Genomic DNA, 25646 nt, shown 5'->3' on the forward strand with positions numbered 1-25646 from the left:
TAGGTTTGTATATTTAGTTAATCAGAATAGTATTAACCAAAATAACATTTAATACAGAGGATCAACATCCATTTACACGTCTTTTTTTGTTTACAGGCATTGGCATAGAAAATAATAATACAAAATAAAAACAAAAACAAGGCATGGCGAGCACACAATACTTTTTTCTATTCAGTGTTTTGTCAATTTTCTAAATCACCATAGGACAAGATGTAATGAGATATAGATTATATGCACATACAAGACACAGAAAATTAAATACAGCATAGGCCTAAGTAACTTTTTTTTGTTTGTAACTTTGCCCCTTATGATGCATTATTAAACTGTTGAACATGGATCAGACCAGGAGGGATTGGATTGAACATGCCGACAAGCGCTTTAAATTAAAGGGAAAGCAGACAAAACACAAAACCATAATACCATCTTCATATAGTTTTGTGAGAAAGATAGTGTCTCTTATGTACAATGGTTAAACATGACATGAACATATAGCATGATTGAAGTTAAAGATAAGTAACGGTAGCAATCCTGCACCGTCCAAGCCACGCCACTTGGGAATCAAACCCGCAGCCACCATGTTGGTTGCTGGAGGTCACGCACACTGACCGCTGAGCTAAAAGCCCACGCCGATTGAAGTTTTACTGATGTTAACTCCGCCACGGCAACTGACATCCGTTTTCCCTCACAAATTCAACATCAAGCTACAATTTCAGGTTCTTCCTCAAACTTGCCTCAAATGTCCCCAAGTTTTTGTGAGTAGCGTATGGAATTGTCTGAGGTTTTTTTGTTTTTTATTTTGATAGCATTTTGCGGGCCCTCAATCAAAACCTCTCGGGGGCCCCACGCGGCCACCCCAGCTTTGAACTTTAATTGGGACATGACGGCCAGTGGCCTTCAGCAGAGGAACATACAGTACGTTGCCATTCACATTCTCATAATTCAGACTGGAATCATTTGCTGCAGTTCAACAAGATTCAAGTAGAATTTAAGGGCAAAATGTTGTCTTTGGAAATTAGCAAAAATACGTAGCTATAGGTGACGTTTAAGCAGCTGCCGGTCCAGCGTCGAACGCGTCCTTCATTCGGTGACGGACTTCTTGATAGTAGCTGATAACATGAAGAGGAAGTAGGTGGGATGAGAATGACCCCGCATTCCAACGACCGCAGTTTAGTGGTGCGCCTGCATGTCGCCGGGCGGGCCCCCGTTGAGCTCCTGAAGGCTCTCAATGCCCAGGTAGCCCAGCAGGATCTCGCTGCGGCGGTGCGAGAGTTTCAGGATGTCCTCGGCCAGGCACTGCGCCGACGTGAAGCGCACCTTGTCATGGTCGAACATGTCCTTGAGGTACTGCACGATTTGTTGCTGTGGACGGACGATGGCAGAAAAGAGAGACACTTTTAACTAAGTCCATATTTCACCAAAAATCTGTCAGAAAAATACTAAACTTTGAATTTTTTTTAACTAAGCATTGTCGGAAGGGTTTTTTCATCCGTCAATATAATCGGCAATCCGTCAATATTCGGAGTGTGAATGTCATGATCTGTTGGAGCTGCCTTGTTTGTGGTGCTTTGGCTCCCTCTACAGGCGTTTTTGCATAATTGCTTTTCCGTTAACTCTGGCTGTGTTCAGGATCTCCAGTTAATAGTGGACAGTGCGCAAACCGCACGCTAGCTTACGTACTAGGCTACGGCTCCAGTTCTCACGACTTCCTACTTTGCTTTTTTCCCTTAATGTGAGACATGCATTCGTGTAGTGTTTTTTTTATTTCGTATGGGCATTTGATTGTTTGCTTGCATTGCTAACGGCAGTGATGTTGCAGTTAAGTGTAGACATTTGCATTGTTTTCATATAATGCACAGCTATTTGTATTGTCATTCATGTGTGTGCATTTGAGTGACGTACTATTGTACTGTACGTTTATATCATTCATTCTTTTGTTATTGAGAGTAAAGTTTACATATAAACTTATAACACTATATGGCGAGAAACAGGCTTGAGTACTGTTCATTGACTATAAAGTGCAATCGCACCGCCAGAAAATGCTCAGTTGCTCACCCCGCGTTTGGTGTTTAATGTACCATTTGCCAACATGTCTCAATTTGTATTGTGCTTTGTTAAAATGCCATTGCTAAAATAGGCCTAAATATTTTATAATAATATTATAATTTAAATTAATTAAATAAATGCAATGATAATTAACACAAAAAAAGGCCTATTTTTTTCCGGCGTTTCGGTTTTCAGCCAAACGTTTTCTAATTTTTAGTTTTCGGTTTCGGCCCAAAAATGTCATTTTGGTGCATGCAAATTTTGGTGACGATTCATAGCATTTTAGTGTCATTAAACCATGTTTAGCTTTTGTACATTCACAGTTGTGCTCATAAGTTTACATCATGTAAAGTTTCAAGCACAACTGAAAGTTGCATGATTAGCGAAGTAAACCTGCAATACATAAAGTTATGGTCACAAATGAGAATTTGCGAAACAGTGAGGCCGCGAAAGGTGAATCATGAAGTGAAATAGCGAGAGGAAAACTGCATTGGCGCAAATTTGCATTTATGTTACGTGGATTGTTGCTGGACTGGTGTAAATTGCGAGCGTCCGTCACAAGCAGTCCGAGTGTGATTTGTGAGTTGCATGAATGGAGCAAGTGGAACGAGGAAGAAGAGCTTTGCCGCGTGTGTATAGAATGAAGTCCTCACCTTGAAAATAGTACACACTTCACTCAAGTGCTGCCTGGGGCCCAAAAAGCCAAAGGCTAAAACGGGGCTCACATGCTCCGATATGGCGTAGAAGTGTGCGATGAAGCCGTCGGGAACCATGAGAAGACGCCTTTTCGCCTTCAACACCGACCAGCAAGCCGTGGCCAGGGCCTGCAGCACAAACGCAGCACGCCACGATGAGAAATCGCGCGTGCATGCGCGCGCGCGTGTCACAAAACTCACCGTCTCTTTAAAGCTGTCCGAGAGCCATCGGTTCCGCAGCACGGCCACCACGGACGAGGGCGGGTTCTCCAGGTCTTCAAAGGCGTCCATCAGGATGAAGTCCAGCACGACGTCGAAGAAGCTCATGCACACCACCTGCAAAATGTGCTCAGCATTACCGCGGCCATCCTCAGCCTGGAGCCTGCCGGCTCTCATATAACGCACACGCATCCGACTGGCGTGAGAGAAATGCAATGCCACGCCCACAAGACGCTCAAGCAGCTCACCCCGCGACCCTGCAGCTCCATCTTGGTGACGGCCCACGTCTCCTCTCGCTGCGTGTAGAGCAGCATGTCCTCGTAGCTCTCCAGGAACGCTTTCGGACTCTGAACATGACAGGAAAAATTATTATTGAGCGCAAGGAAGAAAGAAGACCTTTTTCATTTTTAAGCAATCTTTTATTTCTTTAATTTTATTTGTTTACAGGAAACAGACAAGCCTGAATGTTCCCACAAAGCAGAAAGATCATATTGTCGTCAGCTGTTTGTATGTATTGCTGCTCCGTGTGCTAAGTAGCAGTTGTTTGAAGGTTTTAAACATAATTATTAAAATAGTTGTCCATTAATTTGATAAGGGATTGCTTGTCGATTACTCTACTAATTTTGACAACTCTAGTGTAATTGCCGCCATCTTTATTCCCTTTTGAAATACGATGCTTTTATTTTGACATGTCAAACCGGACGTTGCGGGCTTACAGCAGCTCGGAAATATTACGCAGCTATAGACAAGCATTAATCGTTAGCTTAAGAGTTTTAGCAATGCTATGTTTGTAGTAAATGCAATAGGTTTGTCTTTTTGTAGGTGTGAAATTTTCGTCCTACGTTTTTTTTGCTGTGCAATAAACATCTGTAAAAGGAACCGGAGACTCGCATCCCAATCAATGGGCGGGGAATATCTAGCGTACTCTGAGGAGAGCGCTTCACCTTGTTTGCTTTCACCATTAAGCCGGCAATCATTTGCTTGCCCGTCTCCATGAAGAATGTGCGGTGCGTCTCGTCCAGCAATAGCACCTAAATGACAAGTGGGATCCAAAAACAAACAAAAAAAACTGTATTTATCCAAAACTAATAATGCTGCATATTTTACTTTGGTAGAAATGTGTGAGGATTTGGAATCCAACCCATTTCATTATATTGGCAAAAATCATCAAGTCACAACTGTTTGACTACAGAATTAACTACAAAAGCTATTTTCTTATTCTTGAACTTTTTTTGTACACAGAAAAGATGAGAATTTCGACTTGTGCTCATGAGTAGTTTCACCTTACAGCCATTTTCCTTCCCTTTGTCTTCATGAGTAGTTCAGCTTGTCATAAGTTTACCTTCTCTTTGTACTTACGTTTTATTATCCCTTGATCACATGTATTCATTTACATTCATTAGCAGTCCGATTTTTTATTTTTTTTATTTAATCACCTTCTCTTTGCATCCTTTCTATGCGTGTATGGCAGTTGGGACGGTGTAAAACCCACCTGGAATGCTTGCCTCACGCAGTGCAGCTTGGCCAGGAAGTCTTGGTCACCGTAACATTCAAGTAGTTCAGTCCTGGCGAGAAATTTCAATAAATAAATAAATAACTAGAGAATGTCATCGGCGTCAACGAACGGCGTCATTTTCTACCTGAGCGACCTGTAGGCCACTCGGTCCTCCCTGACGCGAGCTAAGGCTTCCTCATAGAGAGCGGCGGGTTTCAGGAGCTGGTAGGGGTCTTGTAGCGAAATGGCATCAAACATCTGCAGCCCCAAAAATTACAACTATATTATCACAATGGGGTCATGATGGTGGTTATGTCCAAATGAACGCAGGTGACCTCGACGGCGGAGAAGAAGGAGACGTCGGACGACACTGTGGCAGCGTCGTCGTCGTCGTCGTCCGGTAGCAGGCGGAAACTCTCCAGCGGGGGTAGGATAAGTGTGCCCTCGCTCTCTAACGAGGGACGGGGGGATACCACAGTACGTTTATGGATTACACATCAAACACTACCAAGTTTTTATTAGGCCGATATCATGAGCTAAATGCTCATCAAAAAAGACATAAATACATTTTAGGGGTGTCAGGCGATTCAAACTTTTCATCGTAATTTATCGCATGGCTTCAATAGTGATTAATCGCAAATTTTATATCTGTTCTAAATGTACAATAAAATATTTTGTATACTCTTGTTAATATAAATGTGTAAAAAAAAAAAAACTAATAGAAATATGGCTGCATCTTTTAGTCATTGATACAGTAATTTCATCATAATTAAGAGTTAAAATTAAAAAGATGTGCTGTATTGTAAAAAAAAAAAAAAAAAAAAAATCATGTGATCACTGATTTGTGTTAATTGGGTAGTTTTTCTGCCAGCTCAGTGCATTTTTCTTTTCATATTAAGGGCTATCTAATCTTTAACATGAAATAACATTTTTACAATCGTAAAATACAACTTTACCCCAGAATCCACAAATATATGCATTATTATTAAATGTATTACTGCTAAATTTTGACGCTGCGTTGCATTAAAAAATTTGTGGTGTTAAAGAAACTTTAAATTACTTCAAAATGAATGCATAATAATAATTTATATATATATTTTTTTGTGTGTTTTTGTTTTTTTTGTTTACACATGAAGACCACCCAATGTACTTAAAATGACGTGTCAGATGGATCAATATTAACTAGTGGTGTAACGGATCATCATTGATCCGTGGTCGGTTCGAATCAGGGCTCACGGTTCGGATCGCCCACGATCCGCGGATTGGTTGGTGGTGGGGAAAAAAACAACAACAACAGTGCGCAATCACAATGGACACCATTCTGACATGTCAAGGAAGCTGAAACATACGCAACGTAACCTTCAAAATAAAATTGACCAAATCAAGTAATACATCGACAGCAATGCAAATAGCCATAGCACACTTTTACTTTGAAGTTGTATTTATTGTGGTGTCCTACCAAAGTCAGCCAGCACGCTGTCTGTGGGGATGCTGCCCCCAAAATCCTCCTGCAGGTGGTACGCCCGGTGCAGCAGCGTCTCCAGCTTGTCGGCAAACACTTTGTTGTGAGCTTCCATCTGGAAGGAGGGAAAACCTTTTGAAATACACGGCAGTATGGGAACAAATGATGGAAATTTGACTTTTGAATGGCTTTACTACAAATAGGTGTCAAATGCAAGAACCAAGTCAATCTTTCATGAGCTGCTTCTGCACTTCCATCCCTCTGCTACATAGCAGGAGGGCTAATTTACAGAATATCATAATTACCCCCACTGGTTTTCCCCCCCATGGCATTATCAGTTAGACAAAGTGCAAAGATCCAGAGTCACTTCCAAGTGACAGCCAGACAACATCACATAAAACACTAGCACGCAGAAACGCCGCTGTTATGTCAAAACCAAAAGGTAAGCAGAGCTGCGTAGAGTTCACTTGAAATCGCACTCTGGGCTCCGCCCCCTATCGTCATGGTAGCAAACTAGCCATTGGTCCAGCAGCATATGGGGAGAGGTAGACAATCATCAGCTGTTTGAAGGTTTATAGTTACCGTAATCGTATCCTTTAGCTCATCGATGGCATTTTGCATGGTACGTTAGCATTAAGCTAGCCGACCCTTTTGTTAGAAGAGCCTTTAATCAACGGAGCTTCACGCAACCGGAGTCACTTACGGTGGGAGCGTCCCCGCATGCCGCCCCCTGCGGCGCCAGGCTGCTGTTGCTGGCGCTCACGCTTCTGCGGCCGTGGCGTGCATGCAGCGCCTGCTCCCATTTTTGGAGGGCCTCCTCGAACAGCTCCATGCCTGACGACAGCGCACACAACAGCCTTGCTTTGTCACTCTTAAAGAGGACATATCATGGAAAATGTGTATTTTTTAAGGCCTTTTATAAAAATAGCCGGCCGTGTCTGGAGTGCTTGCCTACACATTAAATGCGAAAGATAACAACAGTGCTGGGTTAAACATTTTTGGGGAATAATCAATATCGAATCGATTTTCCTTTTCGAGCTCAATATTCATTCATAAAACCATGAATCGATTATTTGAATATTCCATTTTCCCCCATAAATTCAGAAGAAAATTTAATTTTAAAGGCCAATTTTTTTCTAACTGTTTTCTTAAAATTTACTGTTCACGTGAATTTAAAAGTATTTTCTTAAATTTATGAAAGACCTGACTTATTGCACTTTAAGACAATTCTGAATATTTCAAGTTCATATTTACAATTTTTAAATTAAAATTATGAAAATATTTTCATCTCATCCTTGCTGATGTCAATGTTTGTGTAACACTTAACTGATTTATAACACGTGTTACTTTCATTAATAAACAAAATCCTTTGACCAGTTAACTTACTGCCTCTGCAAAATTGCCTTTGGAACTTAATATTTGTGTCGTTTTTATCATGTCCTTGACATTTAAGAATAATTTATGTTGTTCCATAGCTAATCGATATCGGATTGAACTGAAGTGAATCAGGGGAAATAGAAATCGAATCGAACTGAAGTCTTGTGAATCGAAATCGAATCGATTGAGGACATTTTAATCGATACCCAGCCCTAAAAAAACAACCACGTAAGTATTTTGCTAGCTGCTTCTCTGAAAATGATTATACATATTTTACATAATAGGGCTGGGCAATAAATCAAATTAATTCAATACATCGTCATTTAAAAAAAATCTAATTGTTGAAGATTTGCTAAATCGTGAAACGGATTTGTAATCAGTATACATTATTGTTGTCTGAACATTTTCACAAGAATAATTTTTTAATAAAGGGAACCTATGAAGAAATGTTTGTTGGGTTTATTAGATTAATATCAATTAAAATCGTAATCGTCCTGAATGACTGAAAACAAATAAGAGATTTCATTCTTGGACCATTTCGTTTTAATTATGAATGGTAAGGATGATTGTTACCCATCAAATAGAGATTCTCCGCATTGGCGTCCTCGATGGCGGCCGGCTCCCCCGCCGCAGCCTCCTCAGCCTCCCAGGGCGTCGGCGGGTTGACGGACTGATTGGGCGAGGTGGTGGCTCGCACCTGTGGGCGGGGGGGGACATACCAATTAAGACGGCGCACAGAGAGAAAACACAATCATGCATAAATAACTTACTGATGCCAGGCTGTGGGAGGAGCTCGAGTGTTTACTGGGCGCCAGGGAGGAGATGCCGCTCAGCGTGTCGTTGCTGCGAGTGCTGGGGCTCATCACCTGGCGGCCCATCAGCGGAACTGCGCACAGAATAAGGCATCGGCTCAATTCACCATTCGGGATGTAACGATATCCAAACATCACGATAGGATATTATCACCATATGAACCTCACGATACGATCATTATCACTATATTGTGGGGAAGATGACGGTATTAAAAAAGGTCACGATATTGTAAAAAAAATTAATAAATTAGCTCATACTTTTAAAAAACACACACAATATTGTGCTTTTGTACATAACAGCAACGCACATAAACAACCTGCAATCTCTAATAACACTTAAAGCAACTTTCAGTTTATGTTAATTATGGCGGCACCATATGCACAAAAGCGGTAATGCTATGACTGAAGGAAGACCACATTTCCCATAAGGACAAGCGTGCTGCGTCACTTTTTAGCTCACGCCAGTCAAATTGACTGACCGAATGAGGAATGAGGGGGGATGACGTCTGCCATCAAGCAGTCAGCACATTTGTAGTTTCTTGTGTGGCAGTGTTCCTACCATCCTCCTCAAAGTTGTTTAGTGCCAGTAAAAATGATACAGACCTCCTCAAGCCACGGCAAAGGTACCATTCAACTCGTGTGAAGTCCATGTTTCATCGGAAGAGTTATGAACATATTTTATTAAGGTTGAAAAGTTCCTTAGTGCTACATTAATATTGCGACACTTATTTGCTAATTCATTGAATTCCTCCCCTTCATCTGACCTTTAGCGTGGATTTTAAACAAAGAAGGGCCAAAACATGCCTTGCGAAAATTAAACTGCACTAAAAAAAATAGCCACCAGGTGGTGCTAGAACTGCACAAATGGAATTCAACCTGACTTTTTTTTAACAGATGTGCTGCTTTTAATATTGTGACATGACGAATCACGATATTGCCATTATCGTTACATCCCTGCTCACCATGATGTCATAACAATATTTTGGGGGTTGAAACAAACCCCAGATGGGTATATGTTTATTAGTGCAATCTAAATTTAGCCAGCCGGAAGTTTGTGTGATGTCATTGTGAGAGGTACGCCAAGCAAGTACCTCTCTTCAACGACGACGGCCTCCCCGTTCTGAGCAGCGCTTCGGGCACGCCCAGCGGTACCTGGTCCTCCTTGTTCTGAATGGCCTGCTTCCTCTTCCTGCCGCGCCGCTTCAGCTGGTGGGCGGTGAGCGCCAACGCCACACTGCCCAGCGCCGTGGCGAACAGCACCTTCTTCAAGCTCGGGCTCAGCCTCAGCTGCGAGAAGATGGACTGAGAAGAATTCAGCAGATATTAGCAGGGCTGCAGGCTAGCAAATATTTTTGGAACGGAGTGTTCTACTAATTATTCCATTGATTAGTTGGATACAAATGTATTTTGCATTATTAAACATAGTAACCTGCATGTGTGGCGCAGATACTTTTTGATCCACTTGGGTTTGCCATGCTCACGTTCTACAATGAACGTATATGCTGTAAATGTCAGCGCCTGGCATGGTGAGTGACGTGGGTGTCAGTGAATGAGAATGTAAATTCTAATTGGTGGAGATGACCTTCTCAACATCAGTTAGCACCGGTGGCAACTACTAACTGGTTGTTAACCCAAAACAGCAGCACCAACCAAGGCTGGTAAAGGATCCGCTGCGGAGTGCTAAAAATGATTTTACATAACATTTATTAGTTAAGGGAAAATACATGTTTTACAAAATGATTCCTACTGAGATTCAAAGCGCTTTAATGCAGACTCTTTCTATTTTGACATTCTGTTAACCTAATAGCATAAGTCATTAAAAAAAAAAACTGAAAAAAATATAAATAAAATTTGCGAGCAAATTGCTATGTTTAATTGATTTTAAGTTTTATGTTGGAAATGACTTGTGCCGTTATTCTATTAGGCTAACAATTTCACCATTTTAGACATTTTGTTATTTTGAAATGTTTTCGGGAAAACAAGAAAATATATTTATTTTTAGCCAGCACATTTGGTGCTTTTTATTAATTTGGTAACAAAAAATAATCATTTTAAATTAAATATGACTTCCTCATATACAGTACACCAGAAATATCCATATACATTGAATTTCTATTTGATTGTTAACCCGTACATACTTTTAAAAACATCATTTAGGTCAAAGAGCTTCTACACACCCGCATATTTACTATAATAGAAAAAAAAATTCTGTAAAAGGTTTTGGCAGCAACCAGTGCTGTAGCGCTCTTTACCTGGCCAAACGTGGAATAGAGGAAGACGGGTAGCTCCGCGACCGTCATGGCCAACGCTTGTGCGATGGACATGCCCTCCATCCTTCTCACGGACATCTCCAGGTGAGACGAGTGGCAACCGCTCTCTGAAGAAATGCCAAAAAAGCATTCACCTGAAGCACCGGGGTGAGCCAAGCTCGGGGGGATTTGGCCTTTACTGTCCCGTCATCCGTCGTGTTACCCTGCAACGCAAAAACATACCAACACAAAGTCACCACCCTGTGACAGGGAATTAACACAAGGGGAGGTGTCATTAAGCTTGCATTAACTGTTAAGCGGGGGAAAGGTGGACAGAAAGCAGGTACTTAGAAAATGAAAGAAAAAACACTGGCTGTGTTTGGAAACATTCACTCATTCCGTAATTACTATATAGGTACTAAAAATACATCTTCTAGTGATGTTTATATACATTAAGTCCCAATATTTGCGATTCACGCTTTGCTGCGAATTGCTTTAAAAAAAAAAACGTATGGTTTGTAATTGCGTAAAGATGCCACAAGACAGCGGCAAGCACTTCAATTCAATTTAATTTAATTCGATGTAACTTCATTCATCCCCTCGGTGCAATTGAGGAATTGAAGCAAGTGAGCAGCATTACATTGAAAAGAGAATAAAAAAGTATAAATGTATATACACGCAATATAAAAAATAGACAATATAAATACACAATATCAATAAAATGACTCAGTGAGTAGGATTAAGTGCCAACTGCCAACGATATGTATTGTATGTTAAGATGAAGATCTGAAGGTGTGTTAAAAAAGTATTAGCTACAAAAATTAAAAAGCAGAATTGCTTTGGAGACAAAAGTGTCTCTCCTAAAACATCTCTAAAATAGAGAAGATCATAAAGTGTCATTGCCGTGCTTATGGTAATAAAGACAATTAATTTAACGAGCAACTTAAATATACAGGTGCAGATTTGACATTGATTAAGTACATTTGTGACCACATTAAAACGAGATGATCAGTGTTGTTTTTTTGATTGATGAGTCATTAGATTCTCCTGTAAAATAATGTGCAATGGCAGACAAAAAAAAACAAAGACAAAAAACAAAGATAAAAACATCGTTTGTCTGGCATCCATTTTAATTAGGAACCGTTAAAAATGTTAATGGTGCTGCTAATAGAGGTTACACAACTAAAGCTAGGTGGTAGAAGCCAGGCAAACCCACCACGTTGATACTCATCATCACACTGTTTATTTTACATCCGAGAACATGTGGAGGAAAAGCAAAACCGTTCAAAACGAGCAGACAAGTGCGACGTTAGCTAGCAAATTGGCTAGCCTAGCTCACGTCTCCTGTCACCGAACATCACATCGGGTGCTAAACACTGACATTTTAAGGCTTCACGGCCAAAAAGCAACACGGGATCCATTTAGCAGATTGGTAATATTGGCTATAAATGCGTTTCTGAATACCGTGGGCATCCGAGGAGCAAAGGAAGGGCATTCTCGTATCACAGTCACAGTGAAAGCGTCCAGCAGACAATTTTGGGTTGTGGCGATAGTGACACGACTGACAGCCAATTGGGCGAGGGTACGGAGGGGACTTCCGCACTACTGACAAATCGGATAAAGCAATCTTAAATTATGTATTTTTGCAATCCAATCAGGTGTGTCATTATTAACTCACGGTGCAAAAGCTCGTGGAACCATACCGGAAGTAATATTCCATTAACAAATGAAGGTAAGACGCGGCCCCGGGTTGTTACTAAAATAAAGTAAATATTTTTCTAAATAAAGGTATTGGAACTAACACGTGCTTTTTGACGTTCCTGTCTTTGCACACGCCACTCAAAGCGTAACACTGGAAATACAGCATTGCCATTTTTCAGGTAACCAGCAAAACCAAAAGAGACATAGACATTAGGGGCGGGCTTACTTTTGTTTGTGTGCTTTTATTTTGCTATCGGAAACGCCTGGCTGGACCGGAAGCTCAACTCTAGTGCATCCCTGCAAATGACGACTCAGGATACGATGCGTCCCTGTGAGCCACCCGCATCGGTGCCGGGCCTCCAAATGCCCTGACATGAAATCTACGGTAAAAACGAGTGACTTTGAATGCATCACGCTTGTCGCATTGTTTGTGAAACTTTATTCGACGTGTGTATCTGTGTTCGTTCGTGCACGCACGCACAGACGCTGCAGCGGCTTTGCGTGCTCAGCCTCCTAAGCCTCCCGGTCTTGTTGTGGTTCGGACATGTGATGAGCCGGCGGGACCCTGCACCCCCGCCCCCCGCCGCAGCCCGCAGGGATGGCCTCTGGGGGTACGTCAGGATCCGCCTCGACAGGGTGGAACAGGTGACACCTTTCAAACCTTTTACACTGTACTGGACCCGGGTCCTAGCTTTACGTACGGTACCTTCTTACGAACGGTGCGCAATGAACTCGTTTTCCAACAAAGCTTTTCTGTCATCCTAATTGTATTCCCATGAAAGAGCAGATGCAGGACGGGAGCCCTGCTTGCGCCTCTATAAACGTTTGTAATTGCCTATAGAGGGCAGCAAATCACTACTTTTATCTAGACGACTCATCAACTCACTCCAAAATAGTTCCGCTGGTACCAAGATGCCACAGAATGGCAGCAAAGGACTACTTTGTTTTGTTTAAATTAGCTCCTCAAGGCAAGTTAACGTAGTTCCTTGGCATAGTATTTTTTTTTTTATCTGGTTCACAATTAAGCTTCTGGTTATTTTTTTTGCTTTCAGTTCCTGGACCTGCACTTTAACCAGTGCGCCCTGATCTCCAGTTCGGGCCAGATGCGCGGCTCCGGCCTGGGCGCCGACATCGACCAAATCCCGTGCGTGATCCGCATGAACGACGCGCCTACGGCGGGCTACGAGGCCGACGTGGGCGGCCGGACCAGCGTGCGCGTGGTCTCGCACACCAGCGTGCCGCGCCTGCTCAAGGACCGGCGCCGCTACTTCCGTGAGGCGGCCAACACGGCGTACGTCTTCTGGGGGCCCGACAGGAACATGAGGACGGACGGCAAGGGCGCCGTCTTCAACGCGCTGCGGAAGATCGCCGGCCAGTATCCCGGCGCCAGACTCTACGCCATGACTCCGGAGAGGGTCCGGCTCTGTGACGACGTGTTTCAGAATGAAACTGGGAAAAATAGGTACAGTCGGATTCATGCCAAAGCGATCAAATGATTAATTACTTTGCCGCCATTTTCGGGCATTTTGTGTGTTGGAGTGAGTTGAGGAGTTTCATTGAGACAAAAGTAGTGCTTTGCTGCCATCTTGTGGCATCTAGGTGGTCGTAAACTGTGTTAAAAAGTGAGTTGAGGAGCTTCATTTAGACAAAATTATTACTTTGCCGCCAATGTCAGGTATTTTGGTGCCAAGGAACTGAGTTGAAATGAGTTGAGACAAAAGTAGTGCTTTGCTGCCATCTTGGTGGTAGTAAAGTGTGCTAAAGTGAGTTAAAGCGCTTCATTGAGATGAAATTATTACTTTGCCGCCAAGGAACTGTATTGAAGTGAGTGAAGAAGTTTTGTTGAGACAAAAGTAGTGTTTTGTCTCCATCTTGTGGCATCCTGGTGCCAATGAACTATGTTGAAGTGAGTTGATGAGCTCCGTTTAGAAAAGAAGTCTAACTTTTATGTCATCTTTGGGCATGAGAAGATTTGTTGAGATAAAACTAGTGCTTTGCTGCCAATGAACTACGCTGAGATGTGTTGAGGAGCTTCACAAGACAAATGTAGCGCTTCGACGCCATTCTGTGGCATCTTGTGTCAATAAATGATGCCAAAATAAATTGAGATCTTCATTCAGACGAAGAAATGAATCACGTCCTACCGTTTTGGAATGAATTGATTTTCAAAAGGAAATTCAGTGCAGTCTGTCTTAGCGTTATTGATCACACGCTCTGAGAATGAGCTTTATATTTCTGCTTTTGCTTCCTGGATGTTTCCTTTAGAATCAAGTCCGGCGCGTACCTCAGCACGGGATTCTTCACGATGATTCTGGCTATGGAGATGTGCGACCGCATCCAAGTTTTTGGCATGGTTAACGCCGACTACTGCAGGTCAGTCGCATTGCGAGAAGACGCTAAATCGCTAAGCAATGCTTGCTGTAGTCCAGATTAGGATGAAATAGATTTTCCCCAACCATATTTACAATTCCTAACAGCCCCTAAAGTGACACGGGGGTGGTGGGAGGGAGAATCTTTTTCTCATCCTAACGAGAACGTTTCTTGTTCGAACGAAAAAGTTTCTCATCCTAATTAGCCAACCTTCAATTTGGCCAAATTCTGCGCTATTCCCATAAATCCCCATGGAAACTTTACAATTGAGAAAATTCCAATCATTTTCCAAACCTTAATCCAGTGCCATGTTTGCTGTTGTGTGGTCAGAGGGACCAATCGCAGCGCGGCGCCGTATCACTACTACGACCGGGCGTCGTCGGACGAGTGCTTGATGTACAAGGTCCACGAGCACAAGCAGCGCGGCGGCCATCGCTTTATCACCGAGAAGGCCATCTACGCTAAGTGGGCCGCGCGACGCAAGATGGAGTTCAGGCACCCCTCATGGAATTTGTGAACCGGGTACCTCAAATCTCCAATCTCTGGGATTTGACCTTTTCCTGTATTTTAGAAACAAAAAAACAGAATGGCTGAGTTTGACAAAAACAAACAACAACAAAAATTGGGCATATCACTTCAATATCCAGTTTAAGGTTCACATACAAGTATGCTGTTTGTCCTCACTGGTATTTTTTAATTTTTACTTGTCATTTAGCAATTTATGGATTAAAATGTATTTTTTATTTTATTTTACTTTTTGTTTCTTTTTGTTTGCTGTACCCCGCCTACTGCCCGAAGCCAGCTGGGATAGGCTCCAGCGGCCCTTGTGAGGACCAGCGGTTAAGAAAATGGATGGATGGATGGATGGATGTTTTTCTTTACAAATTAAAATATTTTATTCAGAAATTAATAAGTGTAATTTAAGAATCTAAATATTTAATTTCGAAACTGTAATTCAAACTAAAATACAAATAAAAAATATGTTTTATTTTTTATTTTAATTTACAAATAATAATTTAAAGAAATCTAACCTAGAATTGCCCACCCCTGCCTTTTAGCCTTTAAGTCTGCTATCTTAATGTTAATGCTAGCACATATAACAACACTCACACAGACTGCGTTTTTTTTTTCCCGCGTCTGTTATTATACTGCCTGCATGCTGGTGGCTAAGGCGCACACACCAACAAAGAGCAGCGTAATGACCCAACAAACTGAAGCAAGAGGTGTGACACAAACAGTTTAATTCTTTACATTCTACTTAATGAGGTCATTGCTGCCTGTTTTTATGTAATATCATATTTTTACTTTTTACGTAATATTGTACAATATTATAAAGTGCTATTGTTCTGATTTAAGACACAATACAAAACAAAACAAAGTTTTTTTGAATTATTATTTTTTAGCGTATCTCAAGGCACCACAAGTTTATTTGTGTTTTTTTTAACCATGGGAGGAAGGAAGGCAGGACAGGACAGGAAGGGAGCGGTTGAAGGCAGTCTCGTTCGTTTATTGCTGCTCTTATTATGACAACGCGGGAGGTTTCTGCTGGGACTTGCTCATTCAAGTAGGAACAGATTACTTTCTGGTCATCGAGAATCTTATGTTTGTACGAAGCCCGAGTGAGATTTTTTATTTATTTGATGCTTGGTAAATAGCCGGCTGGATGGATGGAATGTTTTGAAAGTGGTTTTTGATGGCAGCCACCAGTTCAACGGGTTGTTCAAGAACGCCGTGCCGAGTAATCCTGGTCATGATCTAACGTACATGCAGCTGCATCACGTGAGGTAAATTAGCGCTTTTGTTTTGTCTCATGGCAATTTAGTATGAAATGATTTTAAAGGAGGTTAGAGGAAAAAATATGATGTTCTATGACCCTCACTAGTCTAAAGCATATTTGATTCATATTGCCTTCATTTAATTATGTTTGAGAAAATCAATACTTTAGTCTCCACAGATTAAATTTGTAACATAATTAATAAAAAATAAAAAAAACTTAATTAATCCAGTCACTAAAAGTTTGATACTAGATTCAGCCCCCCCCCCCCATATTTCTATGGATTTTCATTCCCACTGAATCCTCCTTGAATTGTACGATTCTTACCAGCGATAATTTCATCGACGAAAACAAATTTTCAGACGAAAATTAAATTAGAAGCCATTCATTGAGACGATAACGATAACTAAAATTGACTGACAAATTCGTCAATGACTAAAATGAAAATGTATACAATCCAATCAGAAGGAATGAAACACGGGTGGGAGAAAAAAACATGTTTACATTCATTGTGCAGCTGTAAAATTAATCTCAGGCAATTATGCACCTTTTTTTTTTTTTTTGGTGAAAACTAAGTTATATTATTGTCAGTTCAACATGTTTCATTAAAACAATAAAGACACCGTTGTATTAAATATGTCTTGCGTGTTTAACTACAGTTACAAATGGGTGTGTTGTAATTTTTTTGTATAAAAGTTTAAATGTATGCTGAAGGAAAATACCGACTAAACTGTCAATTTAGTCGACTAAAGTTGTTGTATTTCCGGCGACTAAAATTGGATTCAAACTAAAACACAATCAGATGACTACATTTTAACTAAAATTTTATTAAAATTCCTTGTCAAAATGACCACCGAATCTACTAAAACCTTGTAAACAACTGCTGAGAGATGACCTTGGAGCTTACTTCTTCTTCGAAGTCGGCTCTCTTGGTCCTGGGGGGGAGGGGAAAGGGGGGGGGGTCGTGCGGAACCCGACTTTGTGCCGGGGCAGAACGCTCCGGTCGGTCCTGCGTGTACGTCCGCTGACGTCAGCGGTGTCGCAGCAAGATGGACTGACTGGGCTGCGGCGGGAGGCAACGTCGCGCTGCTTTACAAAAAAAACAACACGACGAGAAGCCGACGAGGCTTTTAACGGTTTTTAGCATCATCAACCCCCAAAAAACAACTAAAGCATTAAGCTTCGTGGGAATGTCGCTGAGTCGGACTGAGTGAGTAACATGGTAACCCTTTATTTCTCGCATCTCGTTCGTGTGTTTTCCAAGCTAGGACCCGCGTGTTTATGTGAGCATGTTTCGCGATTGCAAATCTATGACGATGGCGAACATGAGCCGTTGGATAAACACGGGCCCGATACCCCTAACCACCCCCCCCCCGCCCCGATATATGCTTGCAGGACCACCACAGACATCGTGTCCACTCACACTTGAAAGCATGGCACTTAAGGTAATTGCACACGCACACACACACACACACACACACACACACACACACGCGCACGCACGAGAAAGGTGTGGCCGCACATCACTGTGGAATAACATGGCCCAGGGAGGTTAAAAATAAATAAGGAATTTAAATATTGGTGTTGATAGCTTTCAACGGGAAATGTGTGGGTGTAATAGTATTCATCATTTTAGATACACCCAACACTGTAAAAAACAACAACAACAAATAGGCTATATTAACCATTGTGCGGCGCTTAAATTGTATTGTAGGTTATTTGAGGAGTTGAATGGGGAAAAAAAATGGGGGGGGGGGGGTAAAGGGGGTCTTCAAAGCAGAAAAAAAAAACGTCTTGGTGCTTACACTGTGGAACATGAAAGTCCATCCATCCATCCATCCATCCATCATTTACCGATTATCCAGAGTCAGCAGCTTTAGCAGGGAAGCCCAGACTTTGTTTCTCCCCAGCCACTTCAACCAGCTCCTCCGGCGGGATCCCATGGCGTTCCCAGGCCTGGGTCGTCCCCGGGGCCTCCAGCCGGGGGCCAGCTTATTGTACAGTGCTGGCCTGGCATATATAAAAATGTATAATAAATATATAAATACCAGTAACAACAATAATAATAATAATGGCGATGATAACGAGATGGATGAACATCCTATACCAGCTATCTCGGACAATAAAGACAAGCTTTTTCTTCTTCTTTTTTTTCCAAGGAAAATTCTAAAAATAAAGCTCAAGTACTTTTATGTGCATCTGATGCCAAGTTATCTTTGGTAATTCTAAATGACGCTATGTTAGACAAGCTACCTTCAGTACTGTCTGCTAAAAATAAATGAAAAAAAAAAAAACGAGAATTCGGATTTTTGTACTTTTTGTTTGTCCTGTTATACTGAACTCGTACCCAACCGTGATCAAAATTGAGGTGCTTACCGAAAATGTTCAAAATGTTCTTTTATGAGGTATAGTTCCAAGCGCTACTCAAAGATTCGATTGCATCATGTCAGGATCCTGGCGAACGCGACGCATCGATGACAGCATTTTCAGCCAAATATAACAAACGTTCTCATAACAGTGGCAACGCAAGGTAGCTGCCATCTTGCTTCAGCTGCGAGAGGCTATTCATTGTGAGCCCAAATTGAATGGAATTCCAATTGAAACCCCAAAACATGACGCGTTTTCATCGCATTCCTCATCCGTCTTCTCAGGAGGGAGCGCACATCCGGCGCATTGCTATCGTGGTGGCCATCTTCATCCTGATGACGCTGTTCATCTTGTACAGCTCCAGCATCGGCGACAGCCAGATGGCCTACGCGCCCTTCCGCGTGGCCAAAAACCACACTCCCAACTCCACGAACCTCAAAACATGGACCACCAAAGACGACTATGTGCCCGTCCACGGCAATAAGGTCAGCCCCATCACGTTAGCTTCAAATGTTTCCTTCTTTTTTTTTTTTATGCCTATCATTTTTTTAAATCAATTATTCTACCAATCATCCTATTGATTAATCATATAATTAGGTAATTGATCTTGAGTGCAGTAAGTTGGTGTGGAAAAATTATTGTGAAGCTTCGAGGCAGAGATTTTGCTCTGACTTTTTTTCAGAATTTACTAAATTAATCGTTTAATCATTTCAGCCCCAATTCGTACTTGGCTTCTTTATACTTTTATGCCACTCATCTGAAAATAAAACCAAAACAATTACTATCTTTGGAAGTCTTCAATTTTTGGGCACCGCAATCTTTCCTTTTTTTTTTTACTTTGACCGGGGTTCGAACCCGTACCTCCGGTGTGGCAGCTCAAAACACTTGCCACTCAGCTAAACTGCGCCGTTTGCCGGCCACGGTAAATGTTGCGGTGCACTCCGCCTCCCATTTGCCGCACAACGAAAAACAGAGAATTTCAAACCCGCCCGGACAGAATGTAATAAAGTGAATATCTCCCTGTAAAGCAGCATTAATTCCTCACAAAATCAAGCTAGCAATGCCAAAATGAAACAGCCAGTTAATCGAAGCACATCCACAGAGCCAATCTTTCCTTTTGCACCATTCTTTGTGAAAAGTACGAATAATTCTTTGTCCCTTACTTTTGCTGAAGATCCAGTAGCTAAGGCGTTGGTCTCCCATCCTTCAAAAGATGACGTTTTTCCTCAAAAGAAAGGCGTGAAAATAGTTTGATATTCTCCGGAGTGGCGTCATTTTACCGCTTTGCTATGCACTAAGTGTGTTTTGAATTCACGAACGTACGTTCGCACGGGAATAATACAGCGACGTAAAAAGGCTGCGTAGCGATCTGCCAATTTGCGTAAAGGACTTTTGTACTATGAAACTGACTACGCATGCGCGAACACACATCGCTACGCGGACAGGGCTGGGAAAAGCACAGTAGCGGTGTGCCTTCAGGGGGATAATTTTTGCAGCATTTTTGCCTGCAGGCTAGACGAAGTCATGAGTCATTTTTAATTGGGGTATGAAAATCACCCAATGTTGTCAATTTTAATCCTATAGGTAGTGTAGGCTTTCTGAAATGAAAGAAATCTTTAAAAATAAATAGAAAAAGGCAAACGGTTTCAACTTTCATTTCAGCCTGGGGTAGGCAGTGCCTGCCTTTCCTTTCCTGACCGTACGTCACTGGTGTAAGACTCTTGAGTGGACACAATAAAAGCAGATTAATCAATTGAATAATCGATAGATTAATGGATTCTAAAACTATTTGATAGTGACAGCACTACTTGTAAGCAAAGTTACCGCCACTGCACAGTGAAATTCTGACTATTTCATCACAATTCACTGACTAATGTTTTTACTTGCTAGCAACAAGCTAGCAACGGCTCGTTTCAAATGTTGGCTATATTTCTGTACGTCTCTCTTTTGCCATTTTGTGATTGTCACCCTCGTGGGCAGAGACTGAGCCAGCGCTGCCGCCACTGCGCCCTGGTCAGCAGCTCCAGCCACGTGCTGGGCACCAAAGCGGGCGAGGAGATCGACGGCAGCGAGTGCGTGATCCGCATGAACGACGCGCCCACGGCGGGCTACGAGGCCGACGTGGGCAAGCGCACCACGCTGCGGGTGGTGGCCCACTCCAGCGTGTACAGGGTGGTCCGGCGCACCGACTTCATGGCCGTTAGCAACGGCAGCCAAAGAACCATCATCTTCTGGGGCCCCCCGAACAAGATGACCAAGGACTCGAAAGCGACCGTGTACAGATCCATCCAGAGGATCAGCGCCACCTACAAGCGGGTGTCGTGCTTTACTGTCGCGCCGGAAAAAATGTACGGATTCGACAATCTCTTCCAACTGGAGACGGGACGAGACAGGTGAGCCTCTTAGGGAACTGGGATGCAGTCATCTATTTGTGAGGTATACAAATCGAGCCCTACCATACAAAAATCGCCAGAAGATTTGGAATTGCTTGGGGCCAAAATACCACAAGAGGGCGCCAAAGCACAGTTGAATTCACAAGTAGGTTGGTTTGCGAGTTTGTGACTTTGGAGTCAGCCAGTCGTCCGGCAAAAGTCTACAGTTGATTGGTTCAAAATATTGCAGCTTGCCTCTCAACTGTAACACGCAAGAGGGAGCACGAAATTACAATTCTGGCCCCTCTCTCCGTTGGCTTTGGAGTGATAATCACACTCAGGGGTGACATTTCCCCCCCCTTAAAGGAGAAGTCAACCATAAACATTTCTTGACAATATGCTCACTAGTCTAAACATGACATTCGGATTAATATTACATTTGTGGAATACGAGTTCTGAAGCAAAACCTAGCCGTTTTTATCCTTCTCGGGGCGGCCATTTTGACACTGCCGCTGTTGACTGAAGATGATGTCACAGTTGCTCAGGCAACGACCAATCACAGCTCACCTGTTTTCTGAAGCTGAGCTGTGATTGGTTGTTACCTGAGATCTAAGCATCAGTCATTTTCCCGCGACCGCAAGTGGCAAAATGGCCGCCTTCTGATAATGATAAAAAAACTGCAGGATTTTGCTGCTTAACTCGTATTTAACTAACGCAATATTAACCAGAATACCATATTTAGACTAAGAGGAGCTGCATAGAACATATTGTCAGGAAATTTTGGGGGGTTGGACTTCCCCTTTAAAAGATTGCTTATACATACCAGATCATGATGCCAAAGCGCTACTTTTATATTGGCCAGGGTTATGGCCTGTCTAATAAGAGCTTCTCCTCTCACTTCAACAAACTACCTTGGCCCCAAGATGGCACCAAAGCACTAATTTTATAAAATTACAAAGGTCACATCTTTGGGCAGTTATGGAGCACAAAAACAGGGAATATGCAATTTTACCAGCAAATACCATAAAGTAAAAATAAATAAAATCAGGGAAAAGGTGAATTTTCAAGTACTAGACAGGACCAGTTCACCCACACGTAATTGACGCCTCCTCTATAAAGGCTGTTTACCTATAGATGCCACAAGATGGCAGCAAAGCCCTACTTTTCCATTTGAAAGAATGTGTGGAATGATTGCAATGTCCTGACGGAAATGGGGGCGGGCCTTAAATGTCATCTGGTGGTTTTCTTTCGGTTCAGACGAAAATCAAACTCGTGGCTGAGCACGGGCTGGTTCACCATGGTCATCGCCATCGAAATATGTGACAACATCAAAGTGTACGGGATGGTTCCGCCCAGTTACTGTGGGTGAGTTCTCAGCGTATGACTTCCTGCGTCCTTTTAGGCATGGCTTCCCCGAGACTTTTGTGGGTCTACTCTTGATAGATACGTCTACCGAATTTTCACGTTGCATGCTTCGGGGGCAGAATTTTTCAAAACCCGAAAAAAAGGATGATTTCTTTGAGCCACTTTTTTTCTCTCGCAGGAACCGGACGGAATCCAAGAAGTTGCCGTACCACTACTACAATCCGCGGGGTTCTGACGAGTGTTTGACATACATGCAGAACCAGAACAACCAAAAAGGGAGCCACCATCGCTTCATCACCGAAAAGCAGGTGTTTGGTCACTGGGCGCATCTGTACAACATCAGCTTCGCTCATCCCACGTGGTGAGACAATTTGCATGTGGAAAACGGACACTTGGGTGCGGGATGGCGTCCACTTTCAGGGATCTTTTCAAGGAACGGCGGCGGGAAGAAAAGACGAACAGCAACTGACGTGCGGAATGGAATGTTTTCCAGATATTTTTATTTTTTTTTATAAATGTTTGAAATATTTGTTTCATTAAATATTGAAGATTAGGGTTGCAAACGTTGTAGGATTTTTTTTTTAAGTTTCCGCGAAAAAAAAAAGTTTGTCTTTTGATAGGGAATCTAAACACAAAGTGGTACCTTGACTTACAAATGAAATTTGGAAGCTTGTAACTTAAATGACCCATAATTTTCCCCATTGAAATGAATTGAAATCTCTTGAATTCCGAGTTCCCCCCACTTGACTTTTTCAAGTTCCGTGTCGTTTTTTCGTGTCGCTTTGTGAGCCAAAATTTGCTTCACAAGTCAGCTTCGGATGTGCCGCTGCTCGAGTGAAGTGAAAAATTTTAAGATACCGTGATGCCCTAGCATGTGGGCAAGGAGAGCCATCTATTTTGCTTGTGTGTTAAGTGTTATATTTTAACGCATGTTGCCTTAAATGACCCTGAATTCCCAGTTGATTGCCACGTAAAGGTTCCAATTTGGAAAATTGAAAATGTTTCCACTATTTGCAACCCTAATGATGGCAGACTCATGCTTCCCAACATCAAGTTTTGGGGGGGGAATCATTTATCAGCAAGAAAGGTTAATTCTGCTGTTGCCTGTTTTGATGGTGAATGATTGCTAAAGCTGCTCATTGTGACGGAAAATGTTTCAAATTGGAAGAGACTATACGAGACGTTTTAAAGAGGACGGCAGGATTGGGACGAGACGGTTCCCTTTTAATGGAGTCGAAGCCATCGGAAGGCGCCATCGGAACAACTTGCTGAATTTATTTTACATGTGAAGTGAAAGGTTTTGTTGACTTGGCTGATATAAAGACAATACTGATTTTAGTACATCATTGTGTTTGTAAATTTGTCTCGACAATTCTTTCTCTGTCAGTTCTCAGATTGTATTCCAGTGGATGTAGAAAACGCATCCCCTGACCTCAACCCTATTGAGAACATTATGAAAAGCTCTACTCGTTTAATTTATTTCACCAACTATTTGGACAATTAATTTACAACAACACCTGTGGTTTAATTTTTGGTTAAATCAAATTAAATATAAAATAATTAAGAATAGAATTAAGCTATTTTCGTCCACTGTCCATTTTGAAAACCTAAAAGTGACTCCTGATCACAACAGTTTGCCCAAACCTGCTCTACACAGTTCACTTGAGAGACACGTCAAAATGGAGGGCAAAAAAAAGAAGAAGCCATCTTCTCTGGTGTGTGTCAATGAACATGTAATAGAGGAAAGCAAATATTGAAGAAAATGTCATTACATAGAACAAAGCGACATCTTTTACGCACTGGAAAAGGTGGCCGCTATCTTCTGCCTCAGCGTCGCCATGGAGATTAAAATCGCTTCCTGTGTGAAAAGAAGACAACGAGTGCTTGAGTTTGCATTTGGACTTCATTATGTCAAGTCATTAGACTGTACAGTGAAACCCCGTTAATGGTCGCTGATACATTCCAGATCCACATGTTTAAAAACAAAAACAAAATCCCTGCAATAGAGATACCATTTAAAACCTTTTTGTAAAAATAGAACCCCCCACACACACATTTTTAAACATCCTGCATGATTTACTGATGAACTGTAATAAAAGTATTTCTTTGCCGCCATATTGTGGCATCTTGGTGCCAAGGAGCCACGTTAAAGTGAATTGAGGAGCTTCACGGACACAATTATTTGGATCGAGCCTTGCGCCGTGAATAACGAAAATCCACAAATAATTGACCCCACTTCTAAAAAAAAAAAAGGGTTTGTAGCTGCCACAAGATGGTGGCAAAGCACTCCAAATAAGGACGTTCATAAGGAACCAACACCACACATGTAGCATGAACGCCATCACAAACTCATGTGATATTAATGACGGGATTATATGGTTTAAAAATGCAAGTGTAAGAAAAAATCTACCAAAAAAAAAAAAAAATCTATTCAATTAATAACAACTAATTATTCATATAATTTATTAATAATTTACTTTTATTTAAATTTATTATTAATATTACTACTAATAATAATAATAATAAATAGTTGCGATTTTATCGTGTTGACACTGACAAGATTTTCGGCGTCAGCCCTCCCAAATATAAGAAATGATTCCGCGCTGCGTCTCACCTCCGTGCGAATGGTGCGGCTGCCCTGGGCGGGACACGTGTTGAGGTAGAGGTCAAAGAGGAGGCTGGGACACGTCACGTCCAGGTTCTGGTCGGCGTCTAAACTGGCCTCCAGTCCCTGAAGACCCCCGAAGACCACCAGAAGATGCCTGCGAATGCTGCCAATGAGAAATTGTGGGCAATTTGCGACAGGGCGGCTTCGGCTACTTACTTGAACGGCGGCAGCGAGGCTTCGTCGACGCCGCTGCCTCTTTCCGACGTCCCGACCGTCACATCGTAGCCGTCCTTGTACGGGCTTTCTGTGAACACCGCACCTGTGGAAGGGAATTGTCAGAATCAATCAATCAAATATTAGCCCGTTTCTGCACATGAGAATTAGCGGCAATTGTGGGATAATAAATGTGGCACGACTGCCGTATTGCTGGATGTAGTGGTTGCATGTGAAATTTGGGGCCACGTACTGAGACAGGACGCCAGGCGGACGCTGTAGCCCCAGTACAAGCCTCCTTCCGTTGTGGGCACGTGAGGAGCCACCACCACCCCTTTGTATGTTTTGCTGTCTTGAGGACAAATCAGACGGACGCACGTGACTTCAAAATATCATCAGACCTCTTTTTAAAAAAAATCTTCTTTTTTTTTTTATCACCTTGCTTCTGCAGCGTGTTGATATGCACAGTGACTCGCAATCCCGCCTGAAGCTGTTTATCAATCTGCACCTCCTGAGGTGGGCAC

At 42.2% G+C, this 25646-nt stretch overlaps 4 protein-coding genes across 16 annotated transcripts in view; 2 read left to right on the forward strand and 2 right to left on the reverse strand.

The window, feature by feature from the left end:
- Positions 1-19827, reverse strand: miga2 (mitoguardin 2). Of its 4 annotated transcripts, XM_086095934.1 has the most exons (16): positions 19728-19827; positions 18052-18207; positions 10356-10576; positions 9195-9405; positions 8062-8177; positions 7865-7988; positions 6618-6748; positions 5912-6029; positions 4788-4903; positions 4598-4710; positions 4450-4522; positions 3902-3988; positions 3206-3304; positions 2940-3074; positions 2697-2867; positions 1-1359 (listed from the first exon to the last, which is right to left on the reverse strand). In XM_086095934.1, exons 3-16 carry the CDS (start codon positions 10449-10451, stop codon positions 1168-1170), a joined length of 1782 nt encoding a protein of 593 aa, XP_085952060.1. In that variant the 5' UTR covers positions 10452-10576; positions 18052-18207; positions 19728-19827; the 3' UTR covers positions 1-1167. The 4 variants fall into 4 exon arrangements, with proteins under 4 accessions (XP_085952060.1, XP_085952061.1, XP_085952062.1 ...); XM_086095935.1 differs by lacking the exons at positions 18052-18207; positions 19728-19827 and adding an exon at positions 12031-12071; XM_086095936.1 differs by lacking the exons at positions 18052-18207; positions 19728-19827 and adding an exon at positions 11817-11952 and having other exon boundaries at positions 9195-9390.
- On the forward strand, positions 12309-15171 carry st6galnac4 (ST6 (alpha-N-acetyl-neuraminyl-2,3-beta-galactosyl-1,3)-N-acetylgalactosaminide alpha-2,6-sialyltransferase 4). Its single transcript, XM_086095951.1, has 5 exons — positions 12309-12438; positions 12537-12698; positions 13106-13515; positions 14319-14426; positions 14754-15171. Exons 1-5 carry the CDS (start codon positions 12427-12429, stop codon positions 14938-14940), a joined length of 879 nt encoding a protein of 292 aa, XP_085952077.1. The 5' UTR covers positions 12309-12426; the 3' UTR covers positions 14941-15171.
- st6galnac6 (ST6 (alpha-N-acetyl-neuraminyl-2,3-beta-galactosyl-1,3)-N-acetylgalactosaminide alpha-2,6-sialyltransferase 6) lies at positions 15037-23642 on the forward strand. Of its 10 annotated transcripts, XM_086095942.1 has the most exons (7): positions 15295-15987; positions 16079-16207; positions 17593-17642; positions 18849-19049; positions 20545-20957; positions 22194-22301; positions 22480-23642. In XM_086095942.1, the coding sequence occupies exons 3-7, from the start codon at positions 17631-17633 to the stop codon at positions 22664-22666; spliced, it is 921 nt and encodes a 306-aa protein (XP_085952068.1). In that variant the 5' UTR covers positions 15295-15987; positions 16079-16207; positions 17593-17630; the 3' UTR covers positions 22667-23642. The 10 variants fall into 10 exon arrangements, with proteins under 10 accessions (XP_085952074.1, XP_085952073.1, XP_085952070.1 ...); XM_086095947.1 differs by having other exon boundaries at positions 15286-16207; positions 18923-19049; XM_086095944.1 differs by lacking the exon at positions 16079-16207 and having other exon boundaries at positions 15293-15987.
- The window catches only part of spout1 (SPOUT domain containing methyltransferase 1), a 5405-nt gene continuing 2584 nt past the window's right edge, over positions 22826-25646 (reverse strand). The window contains exons 8-12 of the mRNA XM_086095938.1: positions 25561-25633; positions 25376-25474; positions 25126-25228; positions 24916-25063; positions 22826-24159 (exon numbers count right to left, since the gene is read on the reverse strand). Of these exons, the coding sequence (XP_085952064.1) occupies positions 24094-24159; positions 24916-25063; positions 25126-25228; positions 25376-25474; positions 25561-25633 (489 nt within the window). The 3' untranslated portion in view covers positions 22826-24093. The remainder of the gene's footprint in view (positions 24160-24915; positions 25064-25125; positions 25229-25375; positions 25475-25560; positions 25634-25646) is intronic.

This window comes from Leptonotus elevatus, chromosome 15 (genome assembly GCF_054856555.1).
Source record: "Leptonotus elevatus isolate MCC_2025b chromosome 15, RoL_Lele_1.0, whole genome shotgun sequence".
NCBI classification, from domain to species: Eukaryota; Metazoa; Chordata; class Actinopteri; order Syngnathiformes; family Syngnathidae; genus Leptonotus; species Leptonotus elevatus.

What these genes read in the sequence shown, in the direction of transcription:
- st6galnac4 (XM_086095951.1), top strand. An exon ending in GCCTCGACAGGGTGGAACAG is followed by an intron (nt 12,699 to 13,105) that starts GTGACACCTTTC and finishes TTTTGCTTTCAG; the next exon opens with TTCCTGGACCTGCACTTTAA. An exon ending in AATGAAACTGGGAAAAATAG is followed by an intron (nt 13,516 to 14,318) that starts GTACAGTCGGAT and finishes TGTTTCCTTTAG; the next exon opens with AATCAAGTCCGGCGCGTACC.
- miga2 (XM_086095934.1), bottom strand. Translation starts at nt 10,451, where the DNA reads ATGTCCGTGAGAAGGATGGAGGGCATGTCCATCGCACAAGCGTTGGCC. An exon ending in GGAGAATCTCTATTTGATGG is followed by an intron (nt 6,749 to 7,864) that starts GTAACAATCATC and finishes CGCTGTCGTCAG; the next exon opens with GCATGGAGCTGTTCGAGGAG. An exon ending in GCGTGAGGCAAGCATTCCAG is followed by an intron (nt 3,989 to 4,449) that starts GTGGGTTTTACA and finishes CTTGTCATTTAG; the next exon opens with GTGCTATTGCTGGACGAGAC.
- st6galnac6 (XM_086095944.1), top strand. An exon ending in TGCCCGTCCACGGCAATAAG is followed by an intron (nt 19,050 to 20,544) that starts GTCAGCCCCATC and finishes CCTCGTGGGCAG; the next exon opens with AGACTGAGCCAGCGCTGCCG. An exon ending in CTGGAGACGGGACGAGACAG is followed by an intron (nt 20,958 to 22,193) that starts GTGAGCCTCTTA and finishes CTTTCGGTTCAG; the next exon opens with ACGAAAATCAAACTCGTGGC.